The sequence below is a fragment of the Theropithecus gelada genome, chromosome 5 (assembly GCF_003255815.1).
Source record: "Theropithecus gelada isolate Dixy chromosome 5, Tgel_1.0, whole genome shotgun sequence".
NCBI lineage: Eukaryota > Metazoa > Chordata > Mammalia > Primates > Cercopithecidae > Theropithecus > Theropithecus gelada.
The window spans coordinates 155932089-155953007 of NC_037672.1; the positions used below are offsets into that span (position 1 = coordinate 155932089).

A 20919-nucleotide genomic window follows, 5' to 3' on the forward strand; every position below is an offset into this window, starting at 1 on the left:
GACCCTGTCTCAAAAAAAAAATTAAAAAATAATAAATGGTTTTTCCTTTTGTTAACTTTTACCAGATGAAACTTAAGAATTTGAGGAAATATAGTTATTGCATGATTGATACATTCAATTTTCAGACAATGCACAGGCCTGCCTGGAAAAAAATATCCAGATTCTCAGATTTTACTTCTAAAACCACTTGTGCACTCTTCTGTTTCAGAGGAGACATCATGATCGCATGCCTATGTCTACATAACCAAAAGGAAATAAGACAAGGTTTCTAAAACCCTCTGACAACATACCCTGAATTATTAATACTGGATACGAAGGCATTATCAGTACAGTGAATCTTAAAGATCTGAGACGCATGTGTTAGGTTTGTGGATTATGCCCAGCACAGGCTTGTTTCTTTGCACCACCCACGCATGAAGCAGCGCTAGGATGGGGGAAGAGTGTGTGCCAGTGCCTCAGCCTGAATGTGAATCAGAATGCATGCCAAAGCCAAACACAAACGCTTGTGCATTATCCATGGCTTCGTTTTCCTCATACCCTTCCCCTGGTGTATTAAATGGGCTCCAGGAGTGGAGCACATGCATTTATTCACACATGTCTTTCTGCAAAACTCAAACCTCTTTATGTCTCAATGAGAAATCAAGCACCCGACATTTCCTTTAGAAGCAAATTCATAAAGAATTCAAGTTAGAAAACAGCACACTATGAAAAGCATAAATTTAAGAGCAATACCTTGATATGGAAGCCACTCTCCAGTCTTGATTTGTTGATAAAATTATACTGTGGTATTCCCCAACCAATTTCACCAACGTACTCATGTTTATATTTTGCTGGCAAGCTTCTATTTGAGGCAGGCCTCCATAAATATCTGAGATCTCCAGTTTTTTCTAACGCCGGATGCTGTTCTCCTACATAGCAGGTGTGCTGATGAATTTTGGGTAAATAATCCTTTATGTAGTCTGGACCTTTAAAAGACAAAAAGTACTTAAAATTTCTCCACACTTTATTCTAAGATACTTTTGTTAATGTAACCATTGAAATACTAATAGCCAATAATTATATGGCACTATGTTCTAGGTTCTATTAAAAGCCTTTTAGACATGTTAATTCTTATTAATACTTATTTATAATTAATAATTCTTATTAATGTTTATTAGTAACCAAATGAGACTGGTAGAATTTTTTTTCTCCAGTTTATGTATGGGGAAAATGAAAGATTGGTTACTTGTCCAGAATTATAGCTAACAAGGTCTTTGTACCCAGACAGGCTGATGCAAAGGTTGGGCTCTTAATTGACCCATTAAACTGCTTTGTATATAATCAACTTAACATAGACATGGGCTGGATGTGGTGGTTTATGCCTGTAATCCCAGCACTTTGGGAGGCCAAGGTGGGTGGATCGCTTGAACTCAGGAATCTGAGACCAGCCTGGATAACTAGTGAGACCCTGTCTCTACAAAAAATAAAAATTAGCCATGCATGGTGGCACACACCTATGGTCCCAGCTATTTGAGAGATGGAGGTGAGAGGATTGCTTAAGCCCAGGAGGTGGAGGCTGCAGTGAGCTATGACTGTGCCACTGCACTTCAGCTTGGGCAATAGAGCAAGACCACCTCAAAAAAAAAAAAAAAAAAAAGACATGATATATTCTAAAATTTCTCACATGCCATATTTGCAGGATGTAGGCCTTCAAATATTGAGGTGTTTTATCTAGGTAGATAAAAATCTGAAATGAGTATTAGAATACTCCCCAAATGTATTAGCAAAAAATTGAAAAATGGAGAAAATTGTTAGATGAGGGTAAGCGTATAACATTACCAAAGGCAGAAGTATTTGCATTTTAAAAGTAAAACAATGAACAAAAAATTAATCAATGAATTATAGAAATAGGTGAAAAAAGCAGAAATAAGAGAAGGTCTGGGAAAAGATTAAATTTTTTTACTATGATATTTTAAGTTCTGGGGTACATGTGCAGAACGTGCAGATTTGTTACATAGGTATACACGTGCCATGGTGGTTTGCTGCACCCATCAGCCCATCATCTACATTAAGTATTTATCCTAATGCTATCCCTCCCCTAGCCCTCCACCCCCTGACAGGCCCCCGTGTGTGATGTTCCCCTCCCTGTGCCCATATGTTCTCACTGTTCAACTCCCACTTATGAGGGAGGACATGAGGTGTTTGGTTTTCTGTTCCTCAGTCACTTTGCTGAGAATGACGGTTTCCAGCTTCATTCATGTCCCTCCAGAGGACATGAACTCATTCTTTTTCATGGCTGCATAGTTATTCCATGGTATATATGTGCCACAATTTCTTTATCCAGTCTAACATTGATGGACATTTGGGTTGGTTCCAAGTCTTCGCTACTGTGAATAGTGCTGCAGTAAACATATGTGTGCTTGACACATATGTTTGTCTTTGACAAACCTTACAAAACTAATGGGGAAAGGATTCCCTACTTAATAAATTGTGTTGGGAAAACTGGCTAGCCATATGCAGAAAACTGAAATTGAACCTCTTCCTTACCCCTTATACAAAAATTAACTCAAGATGGACTAACGACTTAAATGTAAGACCCAAAACCATAAAACCCCTAGAAGAAAACCTAGGCAATACCATTCAGGACATAGGCATGGGCAAAGATTTCATGACTAAAACACCAAAAGCAATGGCAACGAAAGCCAAAATTGATAAATGGGATCTAATTAAACTAAAGAGCTTCTGCACAGCAAAAGAAACTATCATCAGAGTGAAGAGGCAACCTACAGAATGGGAGAAAATTATGTTTTCTATCCATCTGACAAAGGGCTAATATCCAGAATCTACAAAGAACTTAAATTTACAAGAAAAACACACCTTATCAAAAAGCGGGTGAAGGATATGAACAGGCTCTTCTCCCAGACATTTATGCAGCCAACAAACATACGAAAAAAAGTTCGTTATCACTGGTCATTAGAGAAATGCAAATCAAAACCACAGTGAGATACCATCTCACCCCAGTTAGAATGGCAATCATTAAAAAGTCAGGAAACAACAGATGCTGGAGAGGATGTGGAGAAATAGGAATGCTTTTATACTGTTGACGGGAGTGTAAATTAGTTCAACTATTGTGGAAGACAGCGTGGTGATTCCTCAAGGATCTAGAACCAGAAATACCATTTGACTCAGCAATCCCATCACTGGGTATATACCCAAAGGATTATAAATCATTCTACTATAAAGACACATGCACACATATGTTTATTGTGGCACTGTTCACAATAGTGAACAGTGAATAGTGAATGCTGACTTGGAACCAACCCAAATGCCCATCAGTGAAAGACTGGATAAACGTGCCACATATACACCATGGAATACTACCCAGCCATAAAAAAGATGAGGTCATGTTCTTTGCAGGGACATGGATGAAGCTGAAAATCATCATCCTCAGCAAACTAACACAAGAATAGAAAACCAAACACTGCATGTTCTCACTCATAAGTGGGAGTTGAACAATGAGAACACATGGACATAGGCAGGGGAACATCATACATTGGGTCCTGTTGTGGGGTGAGGGGCTAGGAGAGGGATAGCATTAGGAGAAATACATAATGTAGATGATGGGCTGATGGGTGCAGCAAACCACCATGGCACATGTAAACAAACCTGCATGTTCTGCACATGTACCCCAGAACTTAAAAGATAATAAAAACCTTTTGCAGCTAGCTCAAATAAATGCGTTTTTTAAAAAGAGATAGAGTCTTGCTATGTTGCCCAGGCTGAAGTGCAGTGGCTATTCACAGGTACAATAATAATGCTCTAAAGACTTGAACTCCTGGGCTCAAATGATTCTCCTGCCTCAACCTCCCAAGTAGCTGGGACTATGGCACATGCCACCAAGCCCTGCTAAAATTGGTAAAGTTAATCATGTGAATGTGAAAGACCTAAGACTTTCTGTAAGAAATGGTGCTTACTGATGAAAGATAAGACAATGAAGCTACTGGCCCAGGAAGAAGTTCAAAAACCCCATAGCCAAAATGAGTGTAGACGTGTATGGGCAGACTGGGGACAGAAAGAAGGAACTTCATTTCTTTTCCAAAAGTTAACCAAAGACCTTGGAGAGAGAATCTGTGTTGTGGTGACACTGCCTCAGTCCTTTCTGGCTCCTGTGGCTCCTTTCATCTTGCTCTTAAATCAGGGAGCTCAGTATTTGCAGAAAGTGCAAGGCGGGCAAAGGCTTTGATCCACTGCCCCTGACGCGTGGACCAGGTACTCTTGATAGGATCGTAAACGTGTAACAAGACTGTGCTCAGAAAACGAATCTCAGCTTTCCAAGGAAGCCGAAAATGTGAGGGTTTTTCCAGAAACAATTTTAGCAGGTGTTTTCACAGCTTCCTAATCACCCTCACTCCCCAAGAAAATTGAGTATTCACTGAGTGGCTAATTTCCCCTGATGAATACATTGTGGCTTCAGTTTTATTTGCTTCAGGTTTTCACTTAGATAGACCTACCTTGATAAAGCACAGAATCGTCAGAGCATGAAAACCTGTTTTCTCTCTCCATATGACAGGTGTTGAGGTCTCATTTGCAAAACTCTGTCATAAGGAACTTTTTGCAATCTCTTCTAAACAGTGAAATATGGAAGAACTGTGTTAGTCTTTTTGGAATTGCAGTGTATGTTTAAGCCAGTTTTTAAATTTTATTTTACTCTGAGGTGTACCCTTCAGAAGATACTTTTTTCCCTTTTCAGAAACAGGACCTTGCTTCACCCAGGCTGAAGTAAAGTGATGCAATACTAGCTCACTGCAGCCTTGACCACCTGGGCTCCCAGGATCCTCCTGACTCAGCCTCTCGAGTAGCTAGGACTACAGGTGCAGGCCATCACATTTGGCTAATTATTATTATTTTTATTTGTAGACATGGAGTCTTATTGCCCAGGCTGGTCTCAAACTCCTGGCCTCAAGTGAACCTCCTGCCTTGGCCTTCCAAAGTGCTGAGATTACAGACATGAGCCACTGTGCCCAGACTCAGACCAGTGTTTTCCCAAATACGTCATCCAATGCTGCTCGCATGAGTGCACCATGAAGGTGGTGGTGTGTGTGGGAGGGATCTCTACAGTCAAATGCACTTGGGAACACTGCTTGCTACATTTGCCTTGTAGATATTCACAGCATATGAAAGTATATTCAGAGTTCTGATAAGACTTATATGGTAAATAAACTATTTACAGTTACATAGCCCAGTGTTTCCCAAACTGATTTCAACATAGATGGTTTTTCCCTACTGGGTCACTTATATGCATCCTACTGTAAATGTGAGGGTAGATATTTATCTGTCGTTAGTTCCTTAGTTGCTCTGTGGACTGTAGTAAGTTTTTGAAAAAAGCTATTACTTGCCAGCTGTCTTGGTTTGTGCTGCTATAACAAAATACCCGAGACTAAGTAACTTGTAAAGAACAGAAATTTGTTTTCATACAGTTATGAAGGCTGGGAGTCCAAGATCAAGGTGCTGGCAGGTCATGTGACGAAGGCTGCTGTCTGCTTCTAAGACGGTGCGTTGTTGCTGCATCCTCTGGAAGGGAGGAACACCAGGTCCCGACAGGGCAGCGGGTGGAAGGACAAGCCAGCTGGGGGCTTCCTGAAGCCTTCTTTATAAAGGCTTTAATCTCATTCATGAGGGAGGAGCCCTCATGACCTAATCATCTCTTAAAGGCCCCACCTCTTACTCCTATCACATCGGCCGTTAAATTTCAACACCTGAATTTGGGGAGGTGCGCACACTGAAACCATAGCACGAGTTGAGTCAAAAGCACTTCGTTTTAGGTGTGGTGAAAAGCGTACATGCTTCGCAATCCAAGTATGTGTGTTTTTGTGTGTGTGTGCGTGTCCCGTCAGTCCAACAAACTTCATCTTTTGCCAACACTTGAAGAAAGGGCTGGGCATGGTGTGTCAGGCACCATGGAAGGCTAAGAAGGGAGGATCACTGGAGTGTAGGACTCCTAATTTTAAATTAGCCAGTCGCCTGTGGCATGCCCGGGTAGTCCCAGCTCCTCAGGAGGCTCATTTGAGCCCAGAAGTTTGAGGTAGCAGTGAGCTATGATCATGCCACTCCAGCCTGGGCAACAGGGTGAGATCCTGTCTCTAAAAAAAGAAAAAAAAGAAAGAAAGAAAAGTACCGAACTACAATGTGTGTTAATAGAGTAGGGGAAAATTCCATCCCTGAAGCAAATGTCTCTTTCTCACCTCTTCTCTCCAGGTTTTTTTGGTTTTGTTTTGTTTTTTGCTATTACTGGGATTCTCTGCAGTGTCATTGTCTCATTTAGTTCATTCATTTATCTTTCACTGATTTATTCATTTATTCAACACGTACTTATGAACAGCTACTACATGTCAGGCACTGTTCTGAGTGCTTGGAATATAGCAGTGAAAAAAACAAAGGCCGTTGCCTTTATGAAACTGGCATTCTTTGAGAGGCAGGTGCTAGAAATAAACAATTCTTCATCATCTGGATTATCACCACAGCCTCCTTAACTAGTCTTGGCTCTAGTTTCTCTCCTTTCTAATCCATCTTCTATACAGCTGTCAAGAGTGATTTAAAACTCAGATAACATTAAACACTTCCTTTCCTTAAAAACATGAAATAATTTTCTCCATCGCTTGGGAATTTATTTCCATTCAGATTTCTCAGGATTGCAGAATAGTGTCTTCTTAATCAGACCATAATACCTTCCATAACCTTTTCTCATTGTTAAACCAAACCCTACAAGGCTTATTGCAAATGCTTCCATCTATGGAGAACATATCTAATCCCCTCAAGTCAAAATTAAACACTCAGCACAATGTAGTATGGTAACTTCATTGAATTTCACTTCTTCTTTTCTATATCAAATTTACTGGATCTTCCTCATTTGTAAGCTCTTGGAGGATAAGAGTTGTATCTTATTTATCTCTGTTAATTCTTAATGGGCAGCACTGTGCTTTGAACATAGGAGATCCACAAAAGAAATGCATGTTGAATAAATAAGTGAATTGTTGATTGAACACATGAATTAAAGAGTTCCATTATAAGACTGAAGATATATAAAGTCACATTGGGTGAGAGGCAATCACTTCTTTAAATTTCCAACAAGCCACTTAATTTCTAGAACTGCCTTAAAACCCTCCTATTCTGGGATTTATGTTAAGATACTTAAGTGTAAGGTCAAAGGAAGAATTGCTTTTCACTACATTTATTTTTAAGACTTAGAGATAGAAGGATGAGAGCTCACAGGAATATTATTTCATTTTATAATATTGCCTCATGAGGTCAGTCCTCAATTTCAGTGACCAGATGGAAACCCATCAAAGAAATAAATCAAAAGGAATCAAGTGGACCGTGGAAATGAGTGTTTCAATAAGTATATTTGATAATCTGTTGACACCATAGGCATAATTTGCCCCTTGAAGATGTGCAGTGCAGAACAGCTGGGCTTGTCAGGGGAATCAAGCCAAGGTAAAGGCCAGAGGGCGGTGGTGGGATTCGAACCTATGAAATGAACTCTAATGGGCACGTCTGACATGTGCACATAGGGGGAAGAAAAAAGGAGATACTGCTAGAGATTAATTACTACAACTGCTAATGTGAATAGGCTCTCCAATTCTGACATTTACCACAGAACGGACTCATGGCCTGGAAAATGTTTAAATGCTGCATTTCGATTCAGTTGGTACAGTTATGCAATGGGTCTAACCATTGAAAGAACTGAAAGGCTCGGTTTGTCAAATTTCTGAATGAGCTGAATAAACAGCAGGCAAAAGCATCCTTGCTACATACCTTAGTTCTATTCTCAAATGATGAACTTTCTCATTTTTTTCATTTTTCTTTTTAATAGAGACAGGGTCTTGCTGTGTTGCCCAGGGTGATCTTGAATTCCTGGCCTCAAGTGATCCTCCTACTCTGAACACCCAAAGTGTGGGGATTACAGGCATGAGCCCCTGTGCCTGGACTTCATTATTATTCTTTTTATTTTTTGTAGTCAAACTTTCCTGTGGACAACCTGAAAGCATTAGGGGCAGTGGTTACTAATCAAACTGCTTCCAATAATAAACTCTTGGGATTATTGTGTCAATTAGGTAACTGATATAATTATGCCTCAAATTATAAATTGGAATTCAGTCACAAAGAATTAGAGAATTCACCTGATACTTATGCACAGTTTAACTGATGGCTTAAATAATATATTTGGCATCTTACCACGTGCCCAATACTGGCTCAGTGGGAACAAAGGTCATTATGACATGGCATCCGTTTTTCTGGTCTCCCATACAATCTAAAGACCATGCTCACCTCCTTTAGAAAACATTTGCTGAGCAGGGCGTGGTGGCTCATGCCTGTAATCCCAGCATTTTGGGATGCCAAGGCAGGTGGATCATGAGGTCAACAGATCGAGACCATCTTGGTCTACATGGTGAAACCCTGTCTTTACTAAAAATACAAAAATTAGCTGGGTGTGGTGGCATGTGCCTATAGTCCCAGCTATTTGGGAGGCTGAGGCAGAACAATCGTTTGAACCCGGGAGGCAGAGCTTGTAGTGAGCCGAGATCACACCACTGCGCTCCACCCTGGCAACAGAGTGAGACTCCATCTCAAAAAAAAAAAAAGGAAAACGTTTTCTATCCTTCATGGCAAACATTATTATTCACTGAAACAATTTGATCTGTTTCATTTGTGTGCTGAGGTTTCCTAGCCGTTTTGTGAGTAGTGTCTTGTCTCTTTGCTTGACAGTTAACCCCTTATTAGTCCCTATTAGAGACTCACACTATGTCTCATTTGCTTTGGAACCTCTTTTGCATTCTGGACAGTGCAATGCACCAAGCCAATGCTTAGTAATATTTGCTGAAAGAATGACTGCTCGCTCATTAAATTTGCTGATGTAATCAAAAATGTAAAATTCCATAGTTTTCCTGTTTAGTAGAGAAAGAAGACAAAATAAAAAAATTTGTAAACATCCTTGGACTTTTAGTTGAAAAGTAAAACTGACCCTCTTGACAAAATTTTGCAACCAAGTGACTCTCCACATATTCATCTCTCCTGAAAGGTAAACCTAAGTATATAACAAATAAATTACATTTTCTTTATTTTGGCTTGCAATTTTCCTAGCACAAATGTGCATGATACAGTCAATTTTATTATAAGAAACTCTCACTATTCACATAGATAGGCTCTAGATATTTCATGAAAAAAATTAGTAAGATTTGTATATATAGAACTAATAAAAATCCATTTGAGTGCTGTAAGTAATAGGAAATCCATTGCAAAATTGATTAAACAATAAAGGAAAATTATGTCCCATAATAAGATTTTCTGAGGCAGGAGGAGGAATCTGGGGTTGCTTTCTTCAGTAGCTCAATGATGTCTTCAGAATCACAGGCTTTTCCATCTGTGTGCACTGCACCCTCCCCTTACCTCGGGCAAATTCCCCTGGAGGTCCCTAGGAGGCTGTCACGGTTTCAGGTATCACAGGCAGATACAATGATGTTCAAGAGGGTGTGTGTATGTTCAATCAGTGGGGAAGCCCTTCCTAGAAAACCCCAGATAAATTCCTCTCTCATTTTATTCACCAGGATTGAGTCATTCGTCTCTTCCTAAAACCAAGCACTGGCAAGCGAACTGGAATTTCGATGACTGGCTTGGATGATTCAGAATTTCATCCTGAGTCATGTGAGGTCAGGGTAGACACCCAAACAAAAAATGGAGGCTCTCTGGAAAGGGAGAAGAGTGTGCTGGCCTCTGGGTAATCAGTTACAAAGCAAAAAGGAAAACATTTCTCAGAGTAAACACACACAAACACACATACAGACACAAGGCAACTTTTTACTGCTGCTGTGCAGTTTACTTTTAAGACCACACAAAATTATTTGAAGTTACTTCTTTTCTCCTCTTTGGTCTTCATTTCTAGCTAAATCATAATTAGTTTGGTGTTTGTACTATCGTACTTGTGGATATGGCTTTTGTTTTGTTTTGTTTTGTTTTGAGATGAAGCTTCGCTCTTGTTGCCCAGGCTGGAGTGCAATGGCACAATCTCAGCTCATGGCAACCTCTGCTTCCTGGGCTCCAGCAATTCTCCTGCTTCAGCCTCCGAAGTAGCTGGGATTACAGGTATGCACCACCACGCCCAGCTAATTTTGTAATTTTAATAGAGACAGGGTTTCACTATGTTGGTCAGGCTGGTCTCAAGCTCCTGACCTCAGGTGATCTGCCCTCCTCGAAAGTGCTGGGATTACAGGTGTGAGCCACCACACCCAGCCAAGGATATGGGTTTATACTAAAGCAATACCAAGAAAATGGAGGCAAGCCAGGGGCTCAGTCAGAAGCTATCCTCACAAAATGCAAGGGAGAGGGCAATTATTGGTATTCCTCCATATTCAAGCTCTTTAATTGTTGTTATTGTTTAGAGACAGGGTCTCACTCTGTTGCCCTGGCTGGAGTGCAGTGGCACAATCCTGACTCACTGCAGCCTTGAACTCCCGGGCTCAAATAATTCTCCCACCTCAGCCTCCCAAGTAGTTGTGATTACAGGCATGGGCCTCCACACTTGGCTAATTTTTTAATTTTTTTGGTAGATATGGAGGACTTACTATATTACCCAGGCTGGTGTCAAACTCCTGGCCTCAAGTGATCCTCCCACATCGGCCTCCCAAAGTGCTGGGATTACTGACATGAGCCACTGTGCCTGGCCTCCATAATCAAACTCCTTGATCTAGAGCAGAAGTCAGCACATTTTTTTTTAAAGGCCAGATACTAAATGTTTTAGGCCTACAGGTCATACATACAATCTCTATCACAACTCCTCAACCCTGTCACTGCAGTAGACAATATGTAAACCAGTAAGTGTGGCTGTGTTCTAATAAAACATAATTTATGGACACTGAAATTAGAATTTTATATAGTTTTTATGGGTTGGGATTTTTCTTTTAATTTTTTTCAACCACTTACAAAGTGAAAGCTCACTTTTAGCTGTATAAAAAAAGGTGGCAAGCCAGATTTGGCACGCAAGGCATGGTTTACTAAATCCTGATCTACAGCAGTTTTCATATTTGTCTTTTATCTTACACCTCCTTCTTGCATATTTTAGATATGAATGAAGCTTCTCTATTTATTAGACTTAATTGATTACATAACTGCAAAAATAAGTATTTCATTTAAACAGACTATTCTGTAGATTCATAAAAGAGTGTATTTTTATTTGTACAATAAGAGGTCCCAATGGAGAGTCTTGCTTGACTCTACATTGCCAGTGTCATATCATTTCTGCCTTTGTGTTAATTGGTTTTCTCATTATTAGAGTTGTATAAATGACCAGTGAGAAGATGGGAATATAAAATAGATTTGCCAGCACAATAAAAAAATAGAAAAGTGGGGAAGACGGTAAATTATACAGATAGATTGGAAATAACATTAGGTAAGAATTGCCCTGGTTTTACCCACACTGGAAAGAGCTGAGAGGTATGCATTGCTGTTTTATTGCTCTGAGTAATGATGGTAATTATGATGTAATCCACAGAGCACAACCAACACTGGACTGGGTAGAAATAGTGCTCTCAGTCCTCCACTCTATAATAATATGGGTTGTAAAACATATGTACCATTAAGGCCAGGCGTGGTGGCTCATGACTACTTTGGAAGGCCAAGACAGGAGGATCACTTGAGTCCTGGAGTTCAAGACCAGCCTGGGAAACATAGTGAGACCCTGTCTCTACAAAAAATGTAAAAATTAACTGGGCGTGGTGGCATCCACCTGTGGTCCCAGCTACTTGAGAGGCTGAGGCTGGAGGATTGCTTGAGCCCAGGAGGTCAGGAATTTGAGCCTGCAGTGAGCCAAGATCGTGCCACTGCACTCTAGTCTGGGAGACAGAGTGAGACCCTGTCTAAAAAAAAAAAAAAAAAAAAAAAGTACCATTGACTTAATACTAGCTTTGCTTCAAAAAGAGAAAATAAATTTACCACTTTAAATGTAGGCATTGATAGCAAAGAGCATCACAATTATAGACAAGTTAAATGTAATTTATGAAAATGACACTTTTAGCCTGGATGAAATGTGGCAATTCCCTAGATAAACAGTACATTAGGAAGGGCTTGTCTATTTCTCGATGGCAGTAAGTGACTTCAATTTAGGCCAGGGTAATTTAGACCAGTAAGTGGTATTTCTCAACCTTGTAAATACATAATAAAAGGAAAATAGCTAAAAGTATGCTGTAAGAAAAACATGTGAACCTGCTATCTGGATTATTGAGAAATATTTAATTGTGGAAAGCAAGTAAGCCATAATCAACAGATAGATAATCTTTACATTTTTTTGCTATCTCTTTCGTAAAACCTTTGCCCTTCTCTACTTTAAGACACCCAGGGAATTGGCTGTGCTTCCTGATCATTGAGAAGACAGAAATAAAGTGACTCCTTATTCATTCCAAAAATGGATTTCACTATGCTGCAGCACTTAGCTTGTAAAATGGATTTATAAACAGGTGAAATAGTAGGTGGGTAAAGCCACATGAGAGTAAAGATTTACAAATTAAATTTCTTTATCTGAATATTCTTACTTTGAGGATTTATTTTCCCATCCCTGTAAATAAACACTTTTTTTTTAAATTTTTTTATTTTTTTAGAAACTACTTGGTATAATAGAGCACTTGAACAGGGAAAAATGGCAATTAAGATTTTGGTTTTGACCTTGCTGCCATTGGCATAGAGAACTTGGGAAAGTCATTTCATCTTCCTTGGTTAACTTCAATTTCTTTCTTTTTTTTTTTTTTTTTAAGCCAGCTGTATTGAGATGTAATTGACATACAATAAATTGCACATATTTGAAGCATACATCTGTACATTTTTACATATATGTACACACATGAACAGGGTCATCAGATTTAAAGTACAGAATTCCCAGTTAAATTTGGATTTCAGATAAACAATGAATCATTTTTAGTATAAGTATGTCCCAAACATTTGCATGGTACATACTTATACTAAAAAATTTATTCATCTGAAATTCAAATTTTACTGGCCACTCTATGTTTTTATTTGTGAAATCGAGCAGCTCTATCCATGGATTCTCACTACATTTAAGGTGAAGAACATATCTGTCATTTTTCCCATACCCAGGCAATCACTTTTCTGCTTTCTGTTACTGTAGATTAGTTTACGGTTTCTAGAATTTGATCGAAATGGCATCAAATCGTACAGTAAGCACCCTCTTTTGTCTGGCTTTTATTTATTTATTTTTTTTGAGAGGGAGTCTTGCTCGGTTGCCCAGGCTGGAGTGCAGTGGCGCAATCTCCGCTCACTGCAACCTCTGCCTCCTGGATTCAAACATTCTCCTGCCTCAGTCTCCCTAGTAGCTGAGATTACAGGTGCCGACCACCACACTTGGCTAGTTTTTGTATTTTTAGTAGAGATTTGGTTTCACCATGTTGGCCAGGCTGGTCTCAAACTCCTATCACCCAACTTGGCCTCCCAACTTGGCCTCCCAAAGTGCTGGGATTACAGGAGTGAGCCACCGGGCCCGGCTTGTCTGGCTTCTTACACTAAGCATAATTATTTTGAGATCATCCGAATTATAACGTGTAACAATAGTTTATTCCTTTTAATTGCTGAGTAATATTCTATTGTACAGATATGTAACATTTACCTGTTGATGGACTTTGAGTTTCTTTTCAATTTGGGGCTGTATAAAACTGCTATGAACATTTGTGTATAAACCTTTTTATGGACATTTGTTTTCATTTATCTTGGGTAAATAACTCAAGTGCAATGGCTGGATCATATGGTAGATGTATAAATTTGTAAAGGAACTTCCAAATTGATTCAATAGTAGTTGTGTCATTTTTACATTCCCACTAGCAGTGTATGAGAGTTCTATTTTCTCCACATCTTTACCAACACTTGGTCTTCTTAATTGGTGCATTCTAATAGGTATGTAGTGATACCTCATTGCAGTTTTAATTTGCAATCTCTAATGACTAATCATGTAGAGGATCTTTTGCTTATTTGCTATCCATATATTTTCTTTAGTGAAGTGTTCAAATATTTTGCCCATTTCTTAATTGTCTCGTCTTCTTATTGAGAGTTAAGCTTTTTAAAAAACTTTTATTTTAGGTTTGGGGGTACATGTGCAAGTTTGTTATACAGGTAAACTCATGTCATGAGGGTTCGTTGTACAGATTATTTTGTCACCCAGGTACTAAGCCTAGTACCCAATAGTTACTTTTTCTGCTCCTCTCCCTCCTCCCATCCTCTACCCTCAAGTAGGCTGTTGTTCTCTTCCTTGTGTCTGTGAGTTCTCATCATTTAGCTCCCACTTATAAGTGAGGACATGCAGTATTTGGTTTTCTATTCCTGCATTAGTTTGCTAAGGCTAATGGCCTCCAGTTCCATCCACGTTCCCACAAAAGACATGATCTCAGTCTTCCTTATGGCTGTGTAGTATTCCATGTTGTATATGCACCATGTTTTCTTTATTCAATCTATCATTAATGGGCATTTAGGTTGATTCCATGTCTTTGCTATTGTGAGTGGTGCTGCAATGAACATTTGTGTGCACGTGTCTTTATGATATACTAATTTATATTCCACTGGTTTTATACCCAGTAATGGGATTGCTGCATCAAATTGCAGTTCTGTTTTTAGCTCTTTGAGGAAGTGCCACCCTGCTTTCCACAATGGTTGAACTAATTTACACTCCAACCAACAAGTGTTCCCTTTTCTCTGCAACCTTGCCAGCATCTGTTATTTTTTGACTTTTTAATGATAGCGATTCTGACTGGTGTTACATAGTATCTTATTGTGGTTTTGATTTGCATTTCTCTAATGATCAGTGATATTGAGCTTTTTTTCATATGCTTCTTGAACACATGTATGTCTTCTTTAGAAAAGTATTCTTGTCACTTGCCCACTTTTTAATGGGGTTGTTTGTTTTTTTCTTGTAAATTTGTTTCTGTTCCTTATAGATGCTGGATATTAGACCAAGAGTATTTTATATGCTCTGAATACAAGTCCTTTATCAGATATGTACCTTGCAAATATTTTCTTCTAATCTGTGCTTATAGTTTCATTTTTGAAATTGTCTTGTGAAGAGCAGAAGTTTTTAATTTTGATAAAATTTACTTTATTAAATTATTTAATGGATCATGCCATAGGTGTTATACCTAAAAATTATTTTGTCAAAAAAAGTATTTTTTGTAGAGATGGGATCTCATTATGTGGCCCAGGTTGGTCTCAACTCCTGGCCTCAAGCATGAGCTACTGTGCCCAGTCTAAATAATCTTTGTCTAATCTAAGATCACAAAGATTTTCTCCTATGTTTTCTTTTAGAAGTTTTATAGTTTTAGGTTTATACATATAGGTCCGTGACCTGTTTCAAGTCCATTTTTGTATATAAGAAGAGATATGAAGTTCAATTATTTTTGTATATCTATATCCAGTTATTTTAGCACCATTTGTAAAAGACTATCGCTTTTCACTAAATTGCTTTTGCACCTTTGTTTTAATGATATAGAACACTACACACACACACACACACACACACATATGCATACACACACGCAGTGTTGTTAACTGGGTACCTACGTAAAATGCATTTCTTACTGTGACTGCAGTCAGAAAACTTTGAAAGGTAGTGCTATGATGGTTACCTGAATTACTTTTTTCTCTCTCTCTGGTCTCCTAATCATTCTTGTCTATCACTTCCATATATTCAGTCCTTCCTGCTTCTTCAATTTCCACTGTTCCTCTGAAACGTCATTTTCTGTGGAAGCACATTTATGATCACCTCAGGAAACCATTGTTTTTGCTGTTCCTTCCATTTTTTTCCTCCCCCTCTGCCATACAGAGAAATGATAAAACATTTTATTTCTCCCTGCCAAGTTTATAACACTCTGTGTAATTCACCCTGTGACCTTTCATTCACTGTTTCTTGTGGTTTGCAATTGGTTTACAGCAAATCATTTCCTTTTTCATTTGTTTTGCTTTATTGGGAGACAGCATGATGTGGAGAAAAGAGAATGGGCCATACTCCAGCTAAACCCTATTTCATAATAGGCTCATAACCTTCTTCAAAACACCATCTCTCAGGCTCAGTTTCTTTATCTGAAAAATAAAACCACATCTAACAACCTCATTTATTTTTTGTAAGAATTAAGTAAGGTATTGTATGTAGCATATGTGAGGCATGTCTAAATCCTATACCGGGCACATAATAGATGCCCGATGATAGCTATTATCACTATATTATGTACCTTCTAGCCACTTCTGTTATTTCTGTCACTTTCCCTCATGTCCGTTATCTTCTACTATGCTAATGCTATTGTAGGCTATACAGTATGGCGCCTCCGATAATTAAAATCAGTGACCTGAACTACCCTTGTGTGAAATGTTTAATGATTGTACACAGGAAGTGTCATGGTGCCAAAGAGATGAAAGAGATCAGATTTCATTTCACTCTATAAAAGAAAGACATTTTTTCTTCCACAAAAGAGGGCTTTAAATCTCCTTCCCATTATCAAGGTAGACAGAAAAATACTCCTCTTTAAAGAGAACACAGCTACTAGAAATGCTAACCATTCAGCTAACACGGTCAGAATGGCAGCTCAAACTACCATTCCCCAGGATGTAAAAGGCAAAAATAAGATTTTAGTGAAAAGATAGTGGTGCCCAAGATGGCCGAATAGGAACAGCTCCAGCCTCCAGCTCCCAGCGTGAGCGACACAGAAGACGGGTGATTTCCGCATTTTCAACTGAGGAGCTACATACCCAGTGCAAAGAAACTAAAAATCTTGAAAAAAGAATGGAAGAATGGATAACTAGAATAATCAATGCAGAGAAGGCCATAAACGAACTGACAGAGATAAAAACCATGACACGAGAACTACGTGACAAATGCACAAGCTTCAGTAATCGACTTGATCAGCTGAAAGAAAGAGTATCAATGATTGAAGATCAAAAGAATGAAATGAATCGAGACGAGAAGTCTACAGAAAAAAAAGGAAAAAGAAATGAACAAACCCTCCAAGAAATATGGGATTATGTGAAAAGACCAAATCTACGTCTGATTGGTGTGCCTGAAACTGAGGGGGAAAATGGAACCAAGGTGGAAAACACTCTTCAGGATATCATCCAGGAGGACTTCCCCAACCTAGTAAGGCAGGCCAACATTCAAATTCAGGAAATACAAAGAACGCCACAAAGATACTCCTCAAGAAGAGCAACTCCAAGACACATACTTGTCAGATTCACCAAAGTTGAAATGAAGGAAAAAATGTTAAGGGCAGCTAGAGAGAAAGGTCGGGTTACCCACAAAGGGAAGCCCATCAGACTAACAGCAGATCTCTCGGCAGAAACTCTACAAGCCAGAAGAGAGTGGGGGCCGATATTCAACATTCTTAAAGAAAAGAATTTTAAACCCAGAATTTCATATCCAGCCAAACTAAGTTTCAAGAGTGAAGGAGAAATAAAATCCTTTACAGACAAGAAAATGCTTAGAGATTTTGTCACCACCAGGCCTGCCCTATAAGAGATCCTGAAGGAAGCACTAAACATGGAAAGGAATAACCGGTACCAGCCATTGCAAAAACATGCCAAAATGTAAAGTCCATTGATGCTAGGAAGAAACTGCATCAACTAATGAGCAAAATAACCAGCTAATATCATAATGACAGGATCAAGTTCACACATAACAATATTAACTTTAAATGTAAATGGACTAAATGCTCCAATTAAAAGACACAGACTGGCAACTTGGATAAAGAGTCAAGACCCATCAGTTTGCACAGAGACCCATCTCTCATGCAGAGACACACATAGGCTCAAAATAAAGGGATGGAGGAAGATCTACCACGCAAATGGAAAACAAAAAAAAACCAGGAGTTGCAATACTAGTCTCTGATAAAACAAACTTTAAACCATCAAAGATCAAAAGAGACAAAGAAGGCCATTACATAATGGTAGAGAGATCAATTCATCAGGAAGAGCTAACTATCCTAAATATATATGCGCCCAATACAGGAGCACCCAGATTCATAAAGCAAGTCTTTAGTGACTTACAAAGAGACTTAGACTCCCATACAATAATAATGGGAGACTTTAACACCCCACTGTCATCATTATACAGATCAACGAGACAGAAAGTCAACAAGGATATCCAGGAATTGAACTCAACTCTGCACCAAGCGGACCTAATAGACATCTACAGAACTCTCCACCCCAAATCAACAGAATATACATTCTTCTCAGCACCACGTCGTACTTATTCCAAAATTGACCACATAGTTGGAAGTAAAGCACTCCTCAGCAAATGTAAAAGAACAGAAATTATAACAAACTGTCTCTCCGACCACAGTGCAATCAAACTAGAACTCAGGACTAAGAAACTCAATCAAAACCACTCAACTACATGGAAACTGAACAACCTGCTCCTGAATGACTACTGGGTACATAACGAAATGAAGGCAGAAATAAATATGTCCTTTGAAACCAATGAGAACAAAGATACAACATACCAGAATCTCTGGGACACATTTAAAGCAGTGTGTAGAGGGAAATTTATAGCACTAAATGCCCATAAGAGAAAGCAGGAAAGATCTAAAATTGACACCCTAACATCACAATTAAAAGAACTAGAGAAGCAAGAGCAAACACATTAGAAAGCTAGCAGAAGGTAAGAAATAACTAAGATCAGAGCAGAATTGAAGGAGATAGAGACATAAAAAACCCTCCAAAAAAAATCAATGAATCCAGGAGCTGGTTTTTTTGAAAAGATCAACAAAATTGATAGACTGCTAGCAAGACTAATAAAGAAGAAAAGAGAGAAGAATCAAATAGATGCAATAAAAAATGATAAAGGGGATATCACCACCAACCCCACAGAAATACAAACTACCATCAGAGAATACTATAAACACCTCTACGCAAATAAACTAGAAAACCTAAAAGAAATGGATAATTTCCTAGACACTTACACTCTCCCAAGACTAAACCAGGAAGAAGTTGAATCCCTGAATAGACCCACAACAGGCTCTGAAATTGAGGCAATAATTAATAGCCTACCAACTAAAAAAAATCCAGGACCAGATGGATTCACAGCAGAATTCTACCAAGGGTACAAGGAGGAGCTGGTACCATTCCTTCTGAAACTATTCCAATCAATAGAAAAAGAGGGAATCCTCCCTAACTCATTTTATGAGGCCAACATCATCCTGATACCAAAGCCTGGCAGAGACACAACAAAAAAAGAGAATTTTAGACCAATATCCCTGATGAACATCGATGCAAAAATCCTCAATAAAATACTGGCAAACCGGATCCAGCAGCACATCAAAAAGTTTATCCATCATGATCCAGTGGGCTTCATCCCTGGGATGCAAGGCTGGTTCAACATATGCAAATCAATAAACGTAATCCAGCATATAAACAGAACCAAAGACAAAAACCACACGATTTTCTCAATAGATGCAGAAAAGGCCTTTGACAAAATTCAACAGCCCTTCATGCTAAAAACTCTCAATAAATTCGGTATTGATGGAATGTATCTCAAAATAATAAGAGCTATTTATGACAAACCCACAGCCAATATCATACTGAATGGGCAAAAACTGGAAGCATTCCCTTTGAAAACTGGCACAAGACAGGGATGCCCTCTCTCACCACTCCTATTCAACATAGTGTTGGAAGTTCTGGCTAGGGCAATCAGGCAAGAGAAAGAAATCAAGGGTATTCAGTTAGGAAAAGAAGTCAAATTGTCCCTGTTTGCAGATGACATGATTGTATATTTAGAAAACCCCATTGTCTCAGCCCAAAATCTCCTTAAGCTGATAAGCAACTTCAGCAAAGTCTCAGGATACAAAATCAATGCGCAAAAATCACAAGCATTCTTATACACCAGTAACAGACAGAAAGCCAAATCATGAACGAACTCCCATTCACAATAGCTTCAAAGAGAATCAAATACCTAGGAATCCAACTTACAAGGGATGTAAAGGACCTCTTCAAGGAGAACTACAAACCACTGCTCAGTGAAATAAAAGAGGACACAAACAAATGGAAGAACATACCATGCTCATGGAAAGAAAGAATCAATATTGTGAAAATGGCCATACTGCCCAAGGTAATTTATAGATTCAATGCCATCCCCATTAAGCTACCAATGACTATTTTCACATAATTGGAAAAAACTTTAAAGTTCATATGGAACCAAAAAAGAGCCCGCATTGCCAAGACAATCCTAAGCCAAAAGGACAAAGCTGGAGGCATCACGCTACCTGACTTCAAACTATACTACAAGGCTACAGTAACCAAAACAGCATAGTACTGGTACCAAAAACAGAGATATAGACCAATGGAACAGAACAGAGCCCTCAGAAATAATACCACACATCTACAGCCATCTGATCTTTGACAAACCTGACAAAAACAAGAAATGGGGAAAGGATTCCCTATTTAATAAATGGTGCTGGGAAAATTGGCTAGCTATAAGTAGAAAGCTGAAACTGGATGCTTTCCTTACTCCTTATACAAAAATTAATTCAAGATGGATTAGAGATGTAAATGTTAGACCTAAAGCCATAAAAACCCTAGAAGAAAATCTAGGTAATACCATTCAGGACATAGGCATGGGCAAGGACTTCATGTCTAAAACACCAAAAGCAATGGCAACAAAAGTCAAAATTGACAAACGGGATCTAATTAAATTAAAGAGCTTCTGCACAGCAAAAGAAACTACCACCAGAGTGAACAGGCAACCTACAGGATGGGAGAAAATTCTTGCAATCTACTCATCTGACAAAGGGCTAATATCCAGAACCTACAAAGAATTCAAAAAATTTACAAGGAAAAAGCAAACAACCCCATCAAAAAGTGGGCAAAGGATATGAACAGACGCTTCTCAAAAGAAGACATTCATACAGCCAACAGACA

At 38.8% G+C, this 20919-nt stretch overlaps 1 protein-coding gene across 1 annotated transcript in view; it reads right to left on the reverse strand.

Moving 5' to 3' along the window:
- C5H4orf45 (chromosome 5 C4orf45 homolog) overlaps positions 1–20919 on the reverse strand; it is a 131899-nt gene that overhangs the window by 78274 nt on the left and 32706 nt on the right. Inside the window, exon 2 of the mRNA XM_025385079.1 lies at positions 733–965. Coding sequence (XP_025240864.1) covers positions 733–965 — 233 coding nt within the window. The remainder of the gene's footprint in view (positions 1–732; positions 966–20919) is intronic.